This window comes from Natator depressus, chromosome 16 (assembly GCF_965152275.1).
Source record: "Natator depressus isolate rNatDep1 chromosome 16, rNatDep2.hap1, whole genome shotgun sequence".
Classification (NCBI taxonomy): domain Eukaryota; kingdom Metazoa; phylum Chordata; order Testudines; family Cheloniidae; genus Natator; species Natator depressus.
In genome coordinates, this window is record NC_134249.1 from 2,435,016 (window position 1) to 2,455,473 (window position 20,458).

A 20,458-nucleotide genomic window follows, 5' to 3' on the forward strand; every position below is an offset into this window, starting at 1 on the left:
TGGGGGTTCTGAGGGGGACAGACAGGGGGCGGGAAATGGGAGGGGGAAAATAGGGGGCAGGGCTGTTTGGGGGGCACAGCCTTCCCTACCTGGCCCTCCATACAGTTTCGCACCCTGATGTGGCCCTCAGGCCAAAAAGTGTGCCCACCCCTGATCTAGCAGCCCCTAGGTTTGAAACACCCTTTCTGTTCGGTTCCAGGATCACGAACATGCCACCTTTGAAGATATTCTAGGTACGTGAGTGTTATTTTCTTTGCCCCCCCCCCCCCCCCCCCCCGAGTTTCACATGAGCAGTAACTGGTAGCTCTCCAGCGGCTGAGTGCATGGGGGATTTCATTGTAATCCAGTGTTCTGTTTTCTTCTTTGGAAGAAGCCATGGATTCCTGACTCCCAAAGTTCTAAAGTCCGGGGCCTGTTTTGAAATCAGTGGGACTTGTGGGTGCTCAGCGCCTCTGAAAGTCAGGCCCATGATGCCTTACAGAATAAACACAAATGAGAGCTAGTGAAAATCTCTGTAGAAGAGCCAGCGTTCCACCTTCTATGTGGCTCACTCATCTTCCCTTCACTTTTTTGCAGAGGAAATAGAGAAGAAGCTGAACATTTATCGGAAAGGCTGCAAGATTTGGAAAATGTTGATTTTCTGTCAGGTATGTGAAAGGCCCTTGGCACTTTGTTAAAAGCCAGTATTTTCTCCAGGGACAAATTAACTCCAGAAAACAATATTCCAAAGCCAGCCTGCAGCAGGCTTTTATTAAAGCAATCGCATCTATTCAATTCCCATTTCTCATTTGTCGACCTTTGAGTATCCTCACCTTACTGTGATGGCAGCAAAGGAAATTTGGCTTAGTGCAGCAAATGCAGGGTTTGGCAGCTTTTCAACAGCTTTCTAGCAAATCCATGCAATCTGACTTCAGAAGGAAGCTCACAGACAAAGGGGCAGGGATTTGGAGCTTGATAGTTATTGATTACTTTCATAAAGCATCCTGCAGCATTAATACAGGAACATAGGAACTTCTATACTGGATGAGGCCAGGGTTCCAGTCCTTGCCAATGGCCAGGACCAGAACTTGCCGTGAGCAGTTATGGAGTGATTTGCCCAAAGAGAGGTTTCTGCTGAGTCTCTTCATGCCCTGGAGCAGGAATGTGGCAATCCAACCAAACTTTTTTGAGATTTTTGTTTTTAATTCTTGCTGACATAACTCTGGGTTTTCTCACTATCCATATAAATGTCCAATCCTTGTGTCTTCTACAATTAGAGTAATGATGGTTTTCCATGCCTCCTTGACTCTGTTTGCCCATTATTTCCCAACCCCACACCATCAGAGATCCTTAAAGTAGCAATACCAGCCAAATGAAAAGGAGGACTTGTGGCACCTTAGAGACTAACAAATGTATTTGAGCATAAGCTTTCGTGAGCTACAGCTCACTTCATCGGATGCATTCAGTGGAAAATACAGTAGGGGGATTTTATATACACAGAGAACATGAAAAAATGGGTGTTACCGTACACACTGTAAGGAGAGTGATCAGGTAAGGTGAGCTATTATCAGCAGGAGAGAAAAAAAAATCTTTTGTAGTGATAATCAAGGTTCCTCCAATGCTGCTCCTGGTGGGGGATGGGCAGACTGTGCCAAATCCTGAAGCCTTGGCTGAGTTTTCACTCAGCTGTTACTCACGAAAATGTCCATTGAAGTCAATAGGAGTTTTTCCTGAGTAAGGACAGAGTGAAAACTTATTTATGACACGGATACAGGTGCCCTTTGAATTCCTCATCACCATATGGTGAGAATGCTGCACATCTGTGAGCCACACAGCTGGCCCCGACCACTATATTTGCCAGTCGGTTAACCAACATCTCTGAGGCCAAGATCCCACCTAAGGTGAGAAGTGGAGGCCAGGGCTGTTTATTCTTCTGTCTGGAGCAAAGTCAACCTGCTTATGACTTCAGTGTCACTCACAGACTGGAGAGTGTCTGCTCTGCCCTCTCCAGTGCTTCTCAAACAGTCCCGCAGAAGCTTAGTCACTAGAGATGGAAAAAGCCAGTCCATTTCTCTGAGGCCAGGGCAGCTACCATCTCTCTCTCTTCTCCATGGTGTGCTACTGTCTCTCTCTCTCTTCTCCATGCAGGGAGGTCCTGGCCACTTATATTTGTTGAAGAATAAAGTTGCCACCTTTGCCAAAGTGGAGAAGGAGGAAGATATGATCCTGTGAGTCGCTTTATTTCCCAACCCTGGGTGCCCTTTCTCTGGTCTATTTAATGTAGATGGAGGTGGGTAGGCTAAAGTTTTATTAATAGATTCATTGTGATAATCTAGTCTGACTCCTGTGTAATATGGGCCAGAAAACTGCCCTGCATTAATTCCTGTTTGAACTAGAGCAGAGCTTTTAGAAAAACATCCCAGCTTGAATTAAATATTGCCAGTGGTGGAAATCAACCATGACCCTTGGGACATTGTTTCAATGGCTAATTCCCCTCACTACTGTAATGCACACCTCAGTTCCAGTCTGGATTTGTCTGGCTTCCGCTTCCGCCCATTGGATCTTGTCATGCCTTCGTCTGCTAGACTGAAGAGTCCATTATCAAATATTACTTCCCCACGTAGCTAGCTAGGCTGTGACCAAGCCAGCCCTTAACCTTCTCTTTGTTAAGCAGGTTAGCTCGAGCTCCTCGAGTCTCGCTTTGTCTGCTGGCATTGTCTGTCTGGGCCGCTACTCACTGCAGCTGCCTTCTGCTGCTTCATTGCGCTCTGCAGGAACCAGTGCTACACTGTCTTTTCAAACACGTTAACGCTGGTAACATCGTGCAGCACAATTGTCAGGAATGGGAGAAAGGGAGGAAAGAGGAAATCGGAAGGGAAAAGATAAAAGAAAAGCAAATCTAAAAACCCTGGGAACTATGAAGATGTAAAAGGTTTGGGACCAGCATTGAGGGGAGAGGAGTCCAACTGTGCTGCCCTGCTTGGCAGAGGCAGAGATGAGGGTGAGAGTTCAAAGAATTATTCTACGGGGGGAAATTCCAACATTTGCAGCAAGTATTATTCACAACAATCAACTGGCCAAGCTCTGCTTTGGGAGCTCACCACTGTGCCATCCCAGTAGAGCATCAGCAACCCACCACATGTGAGTGCAGGTGCCCTATGCTGCTGCAGGCAGGTTCAACCCACCTTACAGGCATGGAACAGGTGAGGCAGGGGGGATTTCCATGGGAAATCTTGTAAATGAGCTCAGGGAGAGAGGCTTGTGTCTCCCCCAGGGTGGTCCCACTTTGGTCTCCCTGGACAGCATGTGTCCACTGCCAGGGTGCCTGACTACAGAGGGGGTGGATTTTAAATGGTAATTTTGTTTTCTCCTATTACTTCCAGCTTCTGGAAGCGGCTGAGCCGACTGATGAGCAAAATCAACCCTGAGCCAAATGTCATTCACATCATGGGCTGCTATGTTCTGGGAAACCCCAATGGGGAGAAGGTAAGCGGCCCTGGGCCATGGCCAGAAGCTCTCTATGGGCAGGTCAGCTGGTGTGTCACAGAGTTGGGAGATCTGATTAAAGGGCTTTCATCTCTAATATCAAGGGGCATGTTGCCCTTTCCCCAGCCCCTCTTCTCTAAGGATTTGCCTTCTTTGCAGATGTGCTGTACATCCCACCTCAGGAAGACAGCAGCTCAGCTGGTGTGTGCCTTTGAAAGGATGAGCCACCCTGTGGGCCATATAGTAGATAGGCAGGAAGGGACTGCTCAGTTTGGCCTGTGAGAGCCTTTCAGGAAAAGTGAAGAATGGGAACACAAGCCCCTTCCTTGAAGCCTTAGACAAAGATCAGAGAATCATAGAAATGTTGGGCTGGAAGGGATCTCGAGACCTCATCACTTCCAGCCCCTGTGCTGAGGCAGGACCAAATAAACCTAGCCCATCCCTGACAGGTGTCTGTCCAATGTGTTCTTAAAAACCTCTAGTGACAGGGATTCCACAACCTCCCTGGGAAGCCTATTCCAGTGCTTAACCATCCTTCTAGATAGAAAGTTTCCCTAATAACTAACCTTGCTGAAATCTCCCTTGCTGCAGATTAGGCCTATTACTTTTTATCCTACCTTTAGTGGATGTGGAAAATAATTCATCATTCTCCTCCTTGTAACAACCCTTCACATGTGTGAAGACGGTTATCAGGTCCCCGCTCAGTCTTCTTTTCTCAAGACTAAACATGCCCATAGGGTAGGTGCCCCGAACTGGACACAGTTCTCCAGCGGAGACCTCACCCATGCTGAGTGGGACAGTCGCCTCCCATGGCTTACATACAACACGCCTGCTAATGCACCCAGCGTGATATTAGCCTTTTTCACAACTGCATCACACTGGTGGCTCAGACTCTGTTTGTGATCCACTATAACCCACACATCCTTTTCAGCAGTGCTACTGTCTAGTGAGTTTTCCCACCTTCTGTCCCTACCAATAACCAAAAGGGCTGATGGAGTTAACCTGGGATCTTCAGAGGGAGCTAGGGTCAACGTGAGCTGGGCATCTAACTCCCTTAGGTGTCTTTGAAAATCACAGCCGTATTCAGCTGCCCCTTATAGGCAGGATTCTTCCAGTGGTTGTGTGCGTGGGCTCCTATTGTCCAGCACAGGAGCTGTGAGCCGCTGGGGCATGGGTGGAGCAGGACCCTGCCTAGTGGTTGTGGTGGCAGTTCAGCATATTAGTGAGCACAGATCCAGGAGTCCCCTACCAGTCAGAGGGTAACACTGGAGTCAGGGTCAAGAAGCCAAGCCAAAGGTTAGGGCAACGAGGCAAGGCACAGACTGGAGTGGGGAGGAGTCAGGTTGGAAGCAGGGGCTGGAGCGAGGGCTAGAGAAGGAAGTGGAAGCCAGCACAGCTGCAGCATGGCATGCTTTAAGCAGCCACTGTGCTGCGGCCACTGCAAGGCTCAAGTAGCAGGCTGCTGGCTCCCCGGCCCGATCAGGAAGCATGGCCATTTGGCAAAGACTGGCTGAGCTTGCTGGGTTGCCTAGCGACCAGGCTGGGAGCCAGCTGTTCTCCTGACAGGGGCTGACCCAAAGGTTTGAGTTTGACTATTCTGAAGAGTGCTGAGTTCTCTCCTTTTCCATTGCCCTGTGCCTGCCCATCCGTTGTTTAATTTGAAGCACCTGGAGTTCCTCTTTTGATTCAGCTACTAACTTTTAAATCTCATCTCATTTCAGCTATTTCAGAATCTGAAAAACCTAATGACTCCTTATAGGGTTGTCTTTGAGTCGCCACTGGAACTTTCAGCTCAAGGTAATTTCTTCTGCTATAAACGTGAGTGTGCACTCCTCCAACATCACTGCCTCCTCCATGGGCCCCTTTCACAAAGGAGCACTCTTCAACTTCCTGAAGCCCTGCCCCAAAAAGCCAAGTCACTGAAACCTTCTCCTGTTTGTAATGACCTTATCATTGATTGTATGGTGGATTCCTCCTGGTCTGGCTTTTCCCCTTTCACATTTCCTCCCCTTTTTGCCTTTCAGTTGCACCCTTCGTTGTGTTTGTAGCTGGACAGTGCTCTCCAGAGCTAATGCAGATCAACAAAAAGGGCCTGTAACAGGAGCCGAGCTAATAATTGATGTTTTGGTTTGATGGCAGTTCCAAACAATTGAAAAAAAATTCAGTTCGTGTTGAATCAAATCTGTAAATTTCCAAATTTTTGGTGACTCAAAAGAAGTCCATTTCAGGTCTGTTCCAAAGCAGGGACTTGAACCTTGAGCTCCTACAGGAGGTGAGTGCCCTAGCCACTGGGCTTAAGGGGTGGGAAAGTAGCACCTCTTCCTCTGGCTATTTTGTGACTGACTGAAGCTTTGTGTCAAATTTGCAAATAGTTTCAAGTCAACAGAAACTGCATTTTTTGTCAAATAAACTTTTCTTTCAAAAAATGTTGCCCAGTTCTACGTGGAACTAATACTGACCCTTCTGGGCAGAGGTAGCTTAGGAGATTCGGTAAGTTACCAGAGCACGCTGAGGTCAATAGGAGAGAAGCACATGCACATCTGGGAGTAGAATCTTTTCCTTAATGATGCATGTGAGTATTTCTCCTCCAGAGGATGCTAAACAACAACACTAGTTCTGAACAGACTGCCCATGCTAACAGGAGAGCTGAGTGGAAACCATCTTTTTATAGTCTCTTCTTGTCCGTAGTTTGAGAGACTTTAGAGGCTGTAGACACATTTTCTTTCCTTGTATGGTTGATATCTCGTTTGTGGCTTCTAGCCACCTGCTCTGTTTGGTAGATTTTCACAGTTTAAACAGTCACAGATACAAGGGATGCACTGTTGGCCTTGCAGAAGTTATCCACTGTGGTTTGCCATTGCCAGAATCATAGTGATTAAGACCAGAAGGGACCATCAAATCATCTAATCTGACTCCTGGATATCCCAGGCCATTGACACCTCCCAGCACCCGCACACTCAACCCATCGACCAAAGTGAGACCAAATATTACAGCCCTCAGGAGACTAGACTTCTGTGCCACAAGCAGAGAATAGCAGGGACTGAGGTGCACCAGTGCTTGAGGTCCCTGCAATGGCAGGGAACTGATTAAGTGAGATCTACCCAGATAATCATGGCAAGTGACCCGCACCAACATGCTGCAGAGGAAGGCAAAGAAAACCCCAGGGTCACTGCCAATCTGACCTGGGGGAAAATTCCTTCCCAACCCCACATATGGCAATCAGTTAGACCCTGAGTATGTAAGCAAGAACCAGCCAGCCAAGCACCTGAAAGAGAGAATGTTTGATGTCATCTCAGAGCCCTGGCGCTCCCTGTCCAGTGTCCTATCTCCAGATGTCGCCATCCCAGATACTTCAGCGGAAGAAGGTTTAAAATAAATCCGAATGCACTGAGGGTGGAAAAAATCCCTTTCTGACCCCTGCCAGTGGCTGGCTAAAAACCAGAAGTGAGTCCCAGGGCTGCTGAGCCCTACCCCCCCACCATCGCAAGCAACCACATCATACAATTTCACTCATAAATTTTGTCCATCTCTTTCTTAAAACTAATTAAGTTCTTTGCCCCCACAACTACTATTGGGCGTCAGTTCCAGAACCACCTCCCTCTGATGGTTAGAAACCATCTTCTAATTTGCAGACTGAATTTGTTCATGGCCAGTTTATATCCATTTGTTCTAGTGCCAATACTGTCCTTTAGTTTAAATAGCTCTTCATCCTCCCTAGTATTTACCCCCCCTAATGTATTTAGAGAGAGCAATCATATGACCCTTGGCCTTCCTTTTGCTAGACTGAACAAGCCAAGCTCTTCCAGTTTCCTCTCATAAAATAGGCCCTCCATTCCCCTGATCATAGTAGTTCTTCTCTGCACCTGTTCCAGTTCACATTCATCTTTCTTGAACTTGGGTCAATCGCAAGACTACTATGAGCCACCAATGTCATGCAGCTGGACAAAAGGCAAATGCAATCTTTGGATGTATCAGGTGAGGCATACCCAGCAGAGATAGAAAAGTATTAATGCCATTGTACAAGGCACTGGTAAGACTTTGTTTGGAATACTCTGTACAATTCTGGTCACCCAACACCCAGCTCTCTCTCCTCCTCTTGTAGCAGAAATTCTTATTAGACCCTAAGTTCATGACCTTGCAATGTGTACTATTGAATTTCATCCCATTAATGCCACTCCAGTCTTCAAGGTCATCCAGATCTTCCTGTATAAAAATCCTCCTCTGTATTGACAACGCCTCCCAATCTTCAGCAAATTTTATTAGCACACTCCTACTCTTTGTGCCATGGTCATTAATAAAAATATTGAATAAGATTGGTCCAAAGACTGATCCTTGAGGAACTCTACCATTATCCACCCTCCAGTCGGATACTTCATCTTTCAGCGTACCCTGTTGCCTTCTCTCCTTTAGCCAGTTCCTTATCCACCTTACAATTTTTGTAATGATCCCCATCTTCCCTAATGTAACTAATAGTTTACCATGTAGTACTGTGTCCACGTGTTTTAGATCTATTTATTTGTATTACTGCAGCCCGTAGGAATCTAGGCACTGTACAAATACAGAACAAAAAGACAGTCCAGTCCCTGCCTCAAATAGCTTACAATCTGCAAGAAGCTGAGCACCCTAACTCTGTTTGACATTAACAAGATCATCCTCAACTCCCACTGACTTGAGGGTCCTCAGCATTTTGCCAGAGGCACTGTGCACCTCATAGGAGGGGCCCTGCATTTTCAAAGTGCATGTCTAAGATCCACAACAAAACCATGCAGTGGCACATGGCCTTGTGCAGAGAGTTAATTATATCAGTTCAATAGAAAAGATTGTGTCTTCTGCACACAATACATGTTGTACGTAGTGCCCAGCAGAGCAGTTCTTGGCTCTGCAGGAGAGCTGGGCTCGAGAATGCATTGCAATTTTTTCGTCTCGATAAATCTAGGACACACAATGTAACCACTTTAATCCCTGGCTACCTGTCATGCAGACATTTCAAACTGATCTTAATCAGCTGTAAAAGAGAAAAGTCCCTCCCTCTGTTTTGCTTTTTAGAATCTAGGATTGTTTGTTTTTCTTATGCTTTGTGGGGATTTGGGTTTTGTGAAGCTACGCTGGCCACCTCCCTTGCATGGTTTCTGTAAAGTGACTGTCCTAGTGAAATACTTCAGTCAACCAGGTGCAAAAAGGATTCACACCAGTAGTGAAACCACCCAAGTCCACATTTCCCCCCCAAAGTGTTCGGCTGAAGTTTTCACTATGGCAAAAGGCAGATCTGGGTAGCTAAAGTGAACTTTTGCCTTACCAAACTTGCTGCAGCCATGGAGATTGGAGATCTCATAAGCATGAAGGAGAGGGGCCTCTGTTACTGCCTGACAGGTTTGACTGTACCTTCTTTTGGTCCATAACTTTCCAGTAGGTCAGTGTTGAGTTCCCTGCTGTCATTCTAGCTAGTGTCTCCCAGAGCTGGAGTTACAGAGCTGGCGTGAGTTGTACTGTGACTCTCAGCAGCCACTGATCGTCACCTTTGCTGGCAGTCTGTACAGAGAAGCCAAGAACAGAATGGGACATGGAAACAGAGCTGTATCTCACCTTCTGGGTGCGGGTGGGTACACACTGGCAGGCTGTTAGGAGGGGAGCCCGCCTTGCTGTTGTCTGGGCTCTCCAATGTTGAGTATGAATAATATGATCACCCATTTTTGGGGTTGTCAAGGCAACACCTTTTATGGGCAGTTTCAGATTGGGCAAATGATGCCATGAGTGAGTGACAGCTGTCAGCAGTGTCCCTACATGAGACTCTCTCAGACAGACTCTCCTGTGCACATCCATGAAACAGTGAGAATTGATCTTTTTTGGCTGCTGCAGGCTGCTTGGTCTCTGCTTCACCCAGTGCATCACTGGGGTAACCTCTGTGCTTCGTTTTGGTTCTCATCCTAGGGAAGCAAATGATTGAAACTTACTTTGACTTCCGCCTTTACCGCCTCTGGAAGACTCGCCAGCATTCCAAACTGTTGGATTACGATGACATCTTATGAGCTGGAGAAGCCATCGCACGAGGAGGGCGATCACCAGAGTCTCACAAGTCATGCTTGTGGCAGAGACTTTTTTCATTGGCACGGGGAGCCCTGCAGGAGGCAGCAGTGCCGAAGAGATGGAAGGAAGGGCTGTCAGGACAAAAGGCTTTTGGGTAAAGACAGACTTGAAGGGGAATGATGTGACTCCACAGACACTGCCTGCAGAGCCTTTGTCTCTCAGAAGGAGCTGTGTCAAATGGGAAATTTCCTTGCAGGACTGAGCTGTTTCAGGTCATGATGGGCCAGAATCAATTCCAGGTCCTTTTAAAGACATTTAAAGCTCAGGTTTTCTTATAAAAAATTTAAATAAATAATCCTTGCACTATAGTAAAGCAGTGACTTGAAGCCCAGAGCAGGAAGGGCATTGTACTGACGGGTGCACCCCAGCGGCTCTCTTTGCTGTGCTAGGGATGTTGGAAGGCAAGGAACGCCATACTTAATCCTGCAAGCTTTGACAGGCAAGGTTCAGCAACCTAATGTCAATACACATTGAAGTACAGAATTAAAGTTTAACGTATTTTGGTTTAATAGAAAATAAGTGCAATTTTTATACACAGAGGGGAAAACCCTCCCAATATTTAATTAGTTACAAATAACACATCAGTAATCAATAGATGAGGTATTTTTTAGTCTGCTCGAAAATATATTCGAAATCGTGATATATCTTCTGTAGACATATTTAATCACCAGCAATATGATTTGAATGTTACTTAGCAGACCCTGCATGTCTGCTGCATTGATCAATCCTGTTTGGTTTTGGTTTTATTTTTAATTTCAGAGTAGTTGTGTTACACTAATTGTATGTGCTCTTATCAATGTATGTTGCCCCTCCAATTAGACACAACTTTGTTACTTTATCTCTGCTACTTGCAAAACTGTATGGTTTTAGTTTTGCTGTAAGTTTAGGTTAGAAATACAGTACATGACGGAGTGGAATCTTCATCCGTTTCATTAAGATATAACAATGAGGTAGAAATTAATAGCTGTGGTAATTGTTCACTCAGTATATTGTTACATTTTAGAAAGATGAGCTCTTCTTGCAGACTGCAGGATGGAATAGAAGATCATTTGAGAATGAGAAATCCTCCGAGGGGGTTTAGGTGTTTGAATTAATAGAATGAAATGTTTCTTGAAGTATGTAGCACTGGTGAGTAGCATTTTGAATCTTTCCCACATTCACCTAGCTGCCAGTTGTTGACTTGCAAACCACAGTTTTCTCCAGCAATCTATTGAGCCGTTTGTAGTTCTCAGCTTTCCCCTCCAAATCATTTTTGTCTGAGACACACGGCTTATACAGCTCTCATCTGTGAGTAGCTATGGTTTTCAAATCTGGATTTGTGCTGAATATCTTTAAGGATATACTGTGGAATTTATTGACTTTTTTTTTAGTCTTCTAGTCTCCTGAATGTCTAGGGGCTAAATATTACTGTAGTCTGCACAGGTCACCCTGGCCATCTGGGGCAATTATATCCTTTCTCTTTCAGAGAGGTAAAATATACAGGAGAATAACCATGGAGGGTTAGCTTGGGCTCCTGATGTGGTGTTTTGTAAAAGTACCTGGCTGTGCAGTGCAGGGAAAAAAAAATGTATAAAGAACATTAATTCTGATCTGTGGAAAATCCCCTTTCTCTTTCGTGCCCCATGTGTTGTTTTAATACTGGGGAGCAGGCCACTGGCTAAAACTACTGACCCATGTACATTAATGACCTTTTATGTCAAATCTTTATGAAATAATCCACGTACAGTAAGTAGTGGGGGAGAGGGAGACAGTTTCCGATCATTAGAAATCACCATGACGAACCAAATAGTTCATCAATATCTGCTTGCGAATGACATGGCCCCAGTGCAGCCAGCTGTCGAGAAAGGTGAGCACATTGCTCTGCCTCTCCAGGGGGCCACCAGGATGCTCTGATGGCTGCTGGTCATTGGGGGCACAGTTCTTCTTCTAGTTGATTTATGCTCAGATTTGCAGACTAAAAGGGTTCTTGGCACCACCATAAGTGGTTTTGGAAGAAAATGTCATAGCAGATTTGTTTAAAGCTATATGTCACTGAACTAACATTTGGCATGTTAATATCTCTCTGCTCCTCAGGAGGAGGTGGGAGTTGGATATTCTGTGACAGCCTAGAAATGAAATGACAGTGACAGCATTAAGATGTTGACGCAAAAACACATCCATATTTGACTCTGTCACTTTCCAGTTTGCTTGCGTGATTTGGGTTGTTGCTTACAATGTTAAGTGAAGAATGATAAAATGCTCTCCTCGTCTCAAGTAAAGCCCCATTTCAGTGAATGTGGTAGCATAAATGTAGCATTGTGGAAACTATTGAAAATACTATGTGACTCTGAAAGGGCCTTTAATATATACACTTTGATCATTTATCTGTATAACTATTGTATATCTATTATGATTGAGCACTTCTAGAACTAGAGTTGCAGTAGAAAGGTAGATTGTACAGTTGCATAACCTATCCTATATGGAGATGTAAGTTTGAATGAATGTTTCAGACTGTTTTACTGGTTCAATTGACTGTATAGTATAGTATACTGAAAATAATGAATGCATTTCTCTCGTTTCCAAAGATCTATCCCATGTAGTTTTATGGTATTATGACATGAGCAGATTCTTGTATTTGCAGTGATCATTTGACTAAAGGGATGAAAAAATGTTCTAAAAGCTATAATTGGGAGGACAGTATGGGAATTTTATACCTCCTGCCTATCAACCATTTAAAGTCTTTTGTGCTAATATCACTTTGGAAGTTAATTTTGAAAGGAAGAAATTGTGTTTTCATCCACTCCTAGCTGGCTGAGAACATAAGAAAGGCCATACTGGGTCAGACCAAAGGTCCATCCAGCCCAGTGTCCAGTCTGCCAACAGTGGCCAATGCCAGGTGCCCCTGAGGGAGTGAACCGAACAGATAATGATCTAGTGATCTCCACCCTCTGGCAAACAGAGGCTAGGGACATCATTCCTTACCCATCCTGGCCAATAGCCGTTAATGGATTTAACCTCCATGAATTTATCCAGTTCTCTTTTAAACCCTGTTAAAGTCCTAGCCTTCAGACTTCAGACTGGCTGATCCTTTAGAATGCCTGGTGGAACAGGAAGGAGTCAGCAGGATATAGGATGCAGAAAAACTTTGTCGCTATTTAGGCCTTAGAGGAAAACATAGATAATGTGACATCTTCCATTGGAATCAACATGTCAGCAGTTGCACACAATGGGGCCTGCATTCACCAGTCAGTATATCGTATGCACACAAGGGGAAATCCACCCTATGCAGGGGGCCAGCTTCAGTTCTGTGCACCACTTCAAGCCCACCTAAGCTCTATGGAATGGGCTTTGGGTAGTGCATAGGCCATGTATTGGCATGCTCTGTGTACCCATTGCAGCACGATGAGATACCAGAGCTATGTTTACTGACTTATGTGCACATCCTAAAGTGTGTCATTGCACCTATAAAATGGTTCTTTTCATTTTACATTTTTTTTTAAGCTATAAATCTGTATTAAGCCATGCACTCTGTTCCCCAAAGTGGTCCCCTTTCTAACAGTACTCTTATTTGTAATTGCTATTTGAAACTTTTCGTGGAGCCCACTTCTAATAAATGTAGTTGTAGTGCAACTCTGTTTATAGTGGACTCAGGGGAAAGTCCCTAATTGCTTAGCTACTTTTCATTTGGCTGTCGGCCCTTAAGAGCTCTGTCTGCAGCAAGCTTTTCGTGAAGATTTCCCACCGAAGGGAGCGTGCTAGTATAGACCCAATCACATGGATTTTAACACCTGTTTTGTCTAGACCTGCTGTGATCAGGGGCTGGATGAAACAGTGGTAAAATGCCAGCATCCAGGTTATTCTGGTCCTTGTTCTGTGGAAGTGCACCTGGGCTAGTGCAGTGGTTGGAAATTTTAACAAAGATCACACACCGGCGTGTGGTAGACACAGTTTATTGAGAAACATCACTCCACTCTAGTGAGTGTGTGTGCATCCAGCAGTTATCAGTTCCCATGTAAATGTTCAGTACAGCTTTCTAATGGGATTGTCATCTCCCCCTCCTCCTCTGCTCTGGCTGAGCAGGAGAAAAGTTTGTTGGGCCCTGGATGGAGAAGTAGGGAGGAGTCTTGAAGAAGCTGCTTCCAAGAGAAAACTAGGGCCTTGTCGACACTAACACTTTTGTCAGTCAAACTTTTGTCAGTCAGAGGTGTGAACCCCCCTTCCCTCCCCGTCCGGTATCAGTTTCACCGACAGAAGTGCCGGTGTGGACAGTGCTCTGTTGGCAGGAGACGCTCTCCCGCTGGCGTAGCTACTGCTGCTCATTGGGGTGGTTTAATGATCCTGGCGGGAGAGCGGCTCCATGGGAAGCCTTACGGGGCACCGCTGCAGCGGTACAGTCTGTAGTGTAGACAACGCCCAAGATATGGGTTTCCATAGAAAGCCACCCCACTCCCACTGCAGCTACCAGCCCCCACTCATGGGGCGGGGAGGGGGGTTGGCAGGCAGGCCCTCTCTCATTACAGTGCAACTCCACTTACAGTGACGCTTGTGTGGGAAACCGACCAACCACCCACCCTGCTGCCACATGAGGGTTCCCCTGCGCATGAACAGGAGAGCCCACCGAACTCTCCTCTCCCCCACCCCTACCCAGGGACCTCAGGAGTGGTTTGAGCCACATCCCCTGCAGTCTGCACTCAGCCCAGCTTTGCCTCCAAGGGCTGCTGCTTCCCTGGGTGAGACTCCAGGAACGAGTGAATTCTTCTGGCTCAGCTCAGCCTGGGTCTCCCCTCTTGCTTGTTCGGGGCTTGTCTGAACCCAGTTCTGCCTCCTGTGATGCTCCTTGGGAGAGATGGTGTGTACACTATATGTGTGTTTTTTGTAGACAGGCCGCCTCTCTCCAATTGTGTGTGAGAGACGCATGTTCCCATTTGTTCCCATCTGCTTTGCTCCACGCAGCAGAATGCAAGGGTTCTCTTAGTGCCTCCTTGGCCTCTCCAGAGTAACTGTCCAGTCACCGAATGGTAATGTGTCTCCAGAAAAGGCAAACACGAAGACACATCCACGAACTCCTCTTCTTAACTCAGCCTAACTAACCACGCACCACCATAGCAAGGCCCGTCTTGGCCTGAACACTTCTTTGGGATTCACTGTTTGGGGGTCCAATACAAGGTGGCTTGTTGCACAATAATGAACCTTTCTAGGTCACTATAACAGGAATGGCATTGGCAGGAGTTGTCAGAACCATGCATCAGAGATTTTAGAGGAAGTCCCTTCCCTTCCCGGATCACAAATCTGTTTGTTTTGAGGATGCTGGGTGAAATCCTATCTAAATGACTCCCTTCCCCCTCACCCCCATTTGAGTTCAGGTGAGTTGCACAGGTGTAAATGGGAGCACCTTCTGGCCTAGTGTTGGCTGGTGTCTATTTTGAATTTGTTTCCCATCAGTTAAACAAAAATTACAGGAGGCAAAGATCACTGAAAACAAAGTTTGGCACTAAACTAGAGTAGCACATGCACATGTGATCCCAGAAATGGTCTATTCATCTTGTCCCTGCCTTGCCTCTTAAAATAACTGTTCAACACTATGAGCATTCGTGATCAGAATCAGAACGTCCCTCATTCAAACCCTGCTGGCTGGACTTGTTACAGGAGGCCTGGACTGATGCAGCAAACATCTGCTGAAGCCGAGGTTTGTTGCAGCCCCAAAGCAGTAAACCAGGGAGTTCACCCACTGGGAGACAGGCAGCCAGGGGCCTACAGCCTTAGATTCGGGGGGCTGAATGAGACACCATTGTCTAGTACGAATTTTCCTCCAGCTGTTCTGTTGGATGAGGAAGTGCAAGCCAACGGCAATCAGAAACTAGTGCACCCACAGCTATGGGTCAATCTGACTGCTGATAGCTTTGTCTAGCTCCTGGGAGTTTAATGAATACATGTGAGACTTAGAGATGATGGGCCTGATTTTGAACTCAGTTACACCACTGTAAACCTGCTGTGAAACCAGTGATGATAAGTTGTGTGCGATCGGAGTCAGGGCCCTGGGTATAAAAGCTAGAGTGCAATCTCTTACCTGTGCTGGAGAGACACAACTGGAAGTTTTGATTCAGACATATGATACATGGGAGAGAATTTGTGAAATAGTGAATTTAGAGGTGAAAATAATGGATATTACGTTCTAAGAACCCATGTGAAGGAAAATTACATTGCATTTTCCTTAAATATTTAGTAAAGGTCAGAGTTCAAAGATAATGATTGCTATTCCATTGCTTTTAAAATATATTTAAAATTGAAAGGAAAAAGATTGGTGTATGGGTCTCTTACCAAAGGTAAGAGACCCATATCATGGGAGTTGAGGGTATTTGGTTATCATTCTGTTAGCACTCACATTTCTTCCTTATGTTCTATGTTGCAAAGTGGTGGTGTCTTTAACTGATCCCGATATTTGGCTGCTCCCTCTGCAGCTGGGGCCCAATTCAGCTGTCACTGAACTAATTGGAAGTCTCTCCATCAACTTCAACGGGAGCTGTGTCTGGGTTTCAGTAACATGAAAACTTTTGCATAGAACCTCAAGCAGCTGCTGGAGAGTTTTGTTACTGTGTACAATTGTGAGCCCTTCATGAGACTCCCCTTCTGGAGTTTATATAGCAATAATGTGCCCGTCTCTCCTCCACTGTTCCCATTCCCCACATGATATACATGTTTTTTCGGCTTTTGAATGTAACCTTTCGCCTACGGCTGTGCAAATCAGTTTGTGGAGTTCTACTGATGTATCCAGCTCTCTCCCTATGGGGAGAAAAGTTCAATGTTATTGCATTGACAGGCCTTTGGCAATTGGCTTTAAACCCTTAAACCATGGCTGGTGTTGGGATTTACACACAATTGAATAGAAGATGGGGGAGCTGGAGTTTTGACTCAAACTCTGACACAGAGGTCGCATCCCTCTTCAAACATCCTGCTCACTCTTACGTGAGGGTTTCAAGGGACACCACCCCGGAGATTAATCCTCAACTTTGAGATGTCATAAAAATGACCCAGGTTAGCGTAGGAGAGGAGGACTGTTGGTGAGTGGGGAGAACTACACACATGCATCTGTATAAATAAGTTAATGCATGTGTACACACACACGGAATCCTGCCATTGTTTCTTGTAACCAATTATTTCCCTCAAAACCACACACTAGTTTGTTATCAGAGTTCCTAGCACAGCCTGGGTTCCTGGCATTGATTTTCCTTAAAGAAAAAAGCTCCAAGCAATGATTGGAAAAACACCTACAGAATCACAGGTCTACAAAGCATAGAGAGAGTAATCATGTCCTTATGAGAGTAGCTTATGTCCTTTTATATTTGTGTATATCTGTTAGGAATATGGAGGAGGTGGGCAAATTACCTTTCTCCCAGTAGGAAGGAGAAAAAGTAAATACAATTGTCAGCATTAATGAAAGCAACAAAATCTAACCATTTACTTGACAATGCCATGTAAAAGATCAAATGTGTAGGACCCAATTCTGTATTGTGCTGAGTGTCCTTAACTCCCACTGATTTCCATGGGAGTTGAGGGCATGCAGCTTCTTGCAAAAATCAAACCTTTCCAGAGGAGGAGCGTATGTATCCAACTTCCCACATGTTTAAGTCATTGTGTGGCCTCCTCACCACTGCACTGAACAAAGCAGATAGCAGTAGCTGAGGATTTCATTTCAGCAGGCAGGCAATAGATTTGGGGGAGGAACAATCTTTCCTTTTCCCATCCCATTTCAACTGAAAATTACAGTTGGATCAATCCCATGCGGAGAGCTCCAAACTCTTCACCCCCAAATTTCCAAAAATGACCACTGCTGCTCTCGAGTGCCAATGTCAGACAGCTCAGGTGCACAAGTTGGCTACCGAAGATCTGAAGCACCCAAAATTAGTGGAGAGTTTTGAAGTGTGGGTCTTGCCTCTGTGGGGGATTCAAGCTGCGTTTCAAAGGACAGATCCTGGGCTCTGAGCCAGCAGGGCAGATCTGCCAAAAGGCTGAAAGAAGAATCTTTCTGAGCACCCCCCACAACCTTAAATGCTGTTTGTGATTGGTTACACCGACCTCCTTCCAGCTGGGCTAGATCTACCATATCCACTGTTCACATGTTTCTTTGGGACTACTTGCTGCTTTGTGTATGATAACCATGTTTCAAATACATGAAAGTTTATAGGTTTTAAGATGTGATTTAATAAAAACAGACATTTTGGCGAAAGCAAGAGAAAAGCTTTTTTCTTTTCATACAGTCTCTCTCTGCCTGGTTACTAACACGATAACCAAGTGCTACGTGACAAATCTGCTCTTTGGTGCCCAGCGAGGGTTTAAAGACTTTTAACGTTTCTAAAATTGCAGCAGGCAAAGAAGTGCTGCAGCAGAAAAGCAGGGCTCTTACAGAGGGGAAGACAAGCCCGAGTGCTGGGCCCCTGGGGCCGAGCTGTTGTGTGACAGCATTAAACGATCTATAGAAAAGCACAGGTCCTTTTACCAACCACATGGCCATGTGAAGGGCTAAGCGGTGACAGCCCTTGTGGTTCTCCTGGAGAGACGGATGCACTTCTCAGCTGCACAGCAGCTCCATGCACAGGTGGGTGATTCTCTTCAGAACCACAGTACCTAGCTGCATTCTCCTGCCACCTTTTGACCTTTCAGCCAAAGGAGACTTTTCACTGTCTTTGTCCCTAGGTCCAAGGTGATTGCAGTGACAATACAAGGGGGTCCCTTTATAGAAACCCCCAGAGCCCTTTTGTTTTAATTCCCCTCCTCTCCACCACTATGTCTCTAGTGTAGACTTGTCTTTCCTAAACCAACAATTCACACTCCACCCACTTGGTGGTGCTGTCTGACCACCATCCCCAGTCCCCGATAGCCTCAGAGCCAGCAACAAGAGCTAGGAATGAAACCAGTTCCCACTCCTGCAACTCAGGGAAAGAGGGGCCAGGACTAAGAATCACACCCACAGCTCCCTTGGGTCAGTGGGCAGCATTAACCACTAGGCAAACAGTGTTGCCGGCTGGCTTGCGTGTGTGTCCATGCCGTGTGCTGTCCCGCTCTGCAGAGCTAGTTGGCCCAGCAGACGTGGACAGCACTGCCTCGTGTGGGGAAGTGCTGGAGGCTGGAATGCTATTGCCCCCGTAGCGCTGCTCAGGCTGCTCTGTGCTTCTGTCCTTGCAGCTCAGCGTGATGAGCAGAGAGCCTGCTGACCTGCCGCTCTTCAGCGTTACTCAGGAAGAAAGACCCCAGCCACAGCTCAGCGACAAAGGCACTCGGCCAGGTTCACTGCCCCTAGGCACAGTCTCAGCGCCCTGGCTCTGTTGTTACAGGTACACTGACACGTGAGTGCCCGGATTAGCGTGACCATACATCCTGCTGTGGCCGGGACAGTCCCTTTTTTAAGCCTTGTCCCAGCTGTTCCAACTTTTTTGGCAAAAATGGGCATTTGTCAGTTAGCAAGAGTAAATGGGATAATTGACCACCGGTGTCAAAAAAGCGGGGTGCGGAGGAATGTGTGCAGGGGACACTGGCGACCCCAGTCTCGCACAGCGGGGCAGGCAGGGCTCGGGCGAGCCCTGTGCTGTGTCTCGTTTTCCCTTTGGGAAATACTGTCACCTTAGCCTAGTAGCAAGGAATGGCTCAGCTGGCAGCGGGAGTTTCTGCCATCCCCTAGGCCACACAACGAATTAAGGCGAAAACCGCTAGCATACACATAGACACCACCAGACATATTTCCTGACATCTGTCTGTTACCGCCCCTTGTTCCTGGTATCTTGGACAAACCATCCCTATTAACTGTTTTGTCCAACCATCCCATCCTGTGCTACAATGGGATGTATCGCTAGCTGGAATATGCTTACTTAAATATCTAGTGCCTAGGACACTAATAACAGCTTTCCCAAGTTCATGTACTGGGCAGTGAATCTGCTTTAAGCCATGGCCTGACTTTGGGGCCTCAGCTCCTGCACCAGGTTCCATGCTCCAGGCTCTACTCCAAACACAAGCTCCTTTCTCTCCATTTTCAAGGTTCTTTTGCTTTATAGTAATTTTAACTGGCCTCCCTGAGGGTTATTTACCATGTCCAAGGCAGCATGCTAGAGCAGAGGTTTTCAACCTTTTTTCATTTGCAGACCCCTATAAATATTTCACATGGAGGTGCAGACCCCTTTGGAAATCTTAGACATAGTCTGCGAACCCCCAGAGGTCCACAGGTTGAAAACCACTGTTCTAGAATAATACAGCACACAGCTGCTGCACCACAGCCGAGTTGTCGGTTTTCTGGGCATACTGGTGAGCTCGTCTGCCTTCCTGGGTTATTGCGAAAGGTGATGGGTCACTGCAAAATTTGGGAGGGGACAGTTGAAGTTTTAATGTCTGGTGTGTTAGCTCCAAGGTGATTGTGGGAAGTTTAGATGGTGAAGGCACAGGAAACTGGAATATCTGAAATTCTGTTGCAGAGTTTAATTTTTGCCTTTGTTAGATGGTGTGAGGTGCCCCGCCTTCAGCAGCAACACCGGCCTATAGTGAAATATATTGATCAGCAGCACTTCCACTCTGCACAAACACGACTGCCACAACAGAGAAAGGAAAACAGGGACTCTGCAAGGCAGGTTAAGACCACACCCAGCTCTAAGGTGTTGGGCCCATTCTCTGCTGCCCTCAGCCCCTTTGTGTTCTGTCCATAGAGAAATACCTCTGATGTGGGGCATATCTGTCCTGTAGCACCTTGTACTTAGGGAGGCATTGCAAATACTCCCTGCCTCTGTTTCCGTTCTCAGGAAGCCACTAACTTCAGCCACTCTTGCCTCAATCATATGAAGAGTATTAGGGCCTGTTTGTCACACAGCCTCAGACAAAAGGGGCCAAATAAACAAAACTTGCTGCTGCAGCCTGCCCTCTCAGCATTGTTCCCAGTCCCTTCAGGATTCTC

At 46.2% G+C, this 20,458-nt stretch overlaps 1 protein-coding gene across 4 annotated transcripts in view; it reads left to right on the forward strand.

Moving 5' to 3' along the window:
• NSMF (NMDA receptor synaptonuclear signaling and neuronal migration factor) overlaps positions 1-17,748 on the forward strand; it is an 84,612-nt gene extending 66,864 nt beyond the window's left edge. For all 4 annotated transcript variants that reach the window (XM_074973829.1, XM_074973827.1, XM_074973830.1 and 1 more), the window contains 6 exons: positions 200-233; positions 577-647; positions 2,128-2,207; positions 3,363-3,465; positions 5,187-5,262; positions 9,394-17,748. In XM_074973829.1, coding sequence (XP_074829930.1) covers positions 200-233; positions 577-647; positions 2,128-2,207; positions 3,363-3,465; positions 5,187-5,262; positions 9,394-9,491 — 462 coding nt within the window. In that variant the 3' untranslated portion in view covers positions 9,492-17,748. The remainder of the gene's footprint in view (positions 1-199; positions 234-576; positions 648-2,127; positions 2,208-3,362; positions 3,466-5,186; positions 5,263-9,393) is intronic.
• The last annotated feature ends 2,710 nt before the right edge of the window (positions 17,749-20,458 follow it).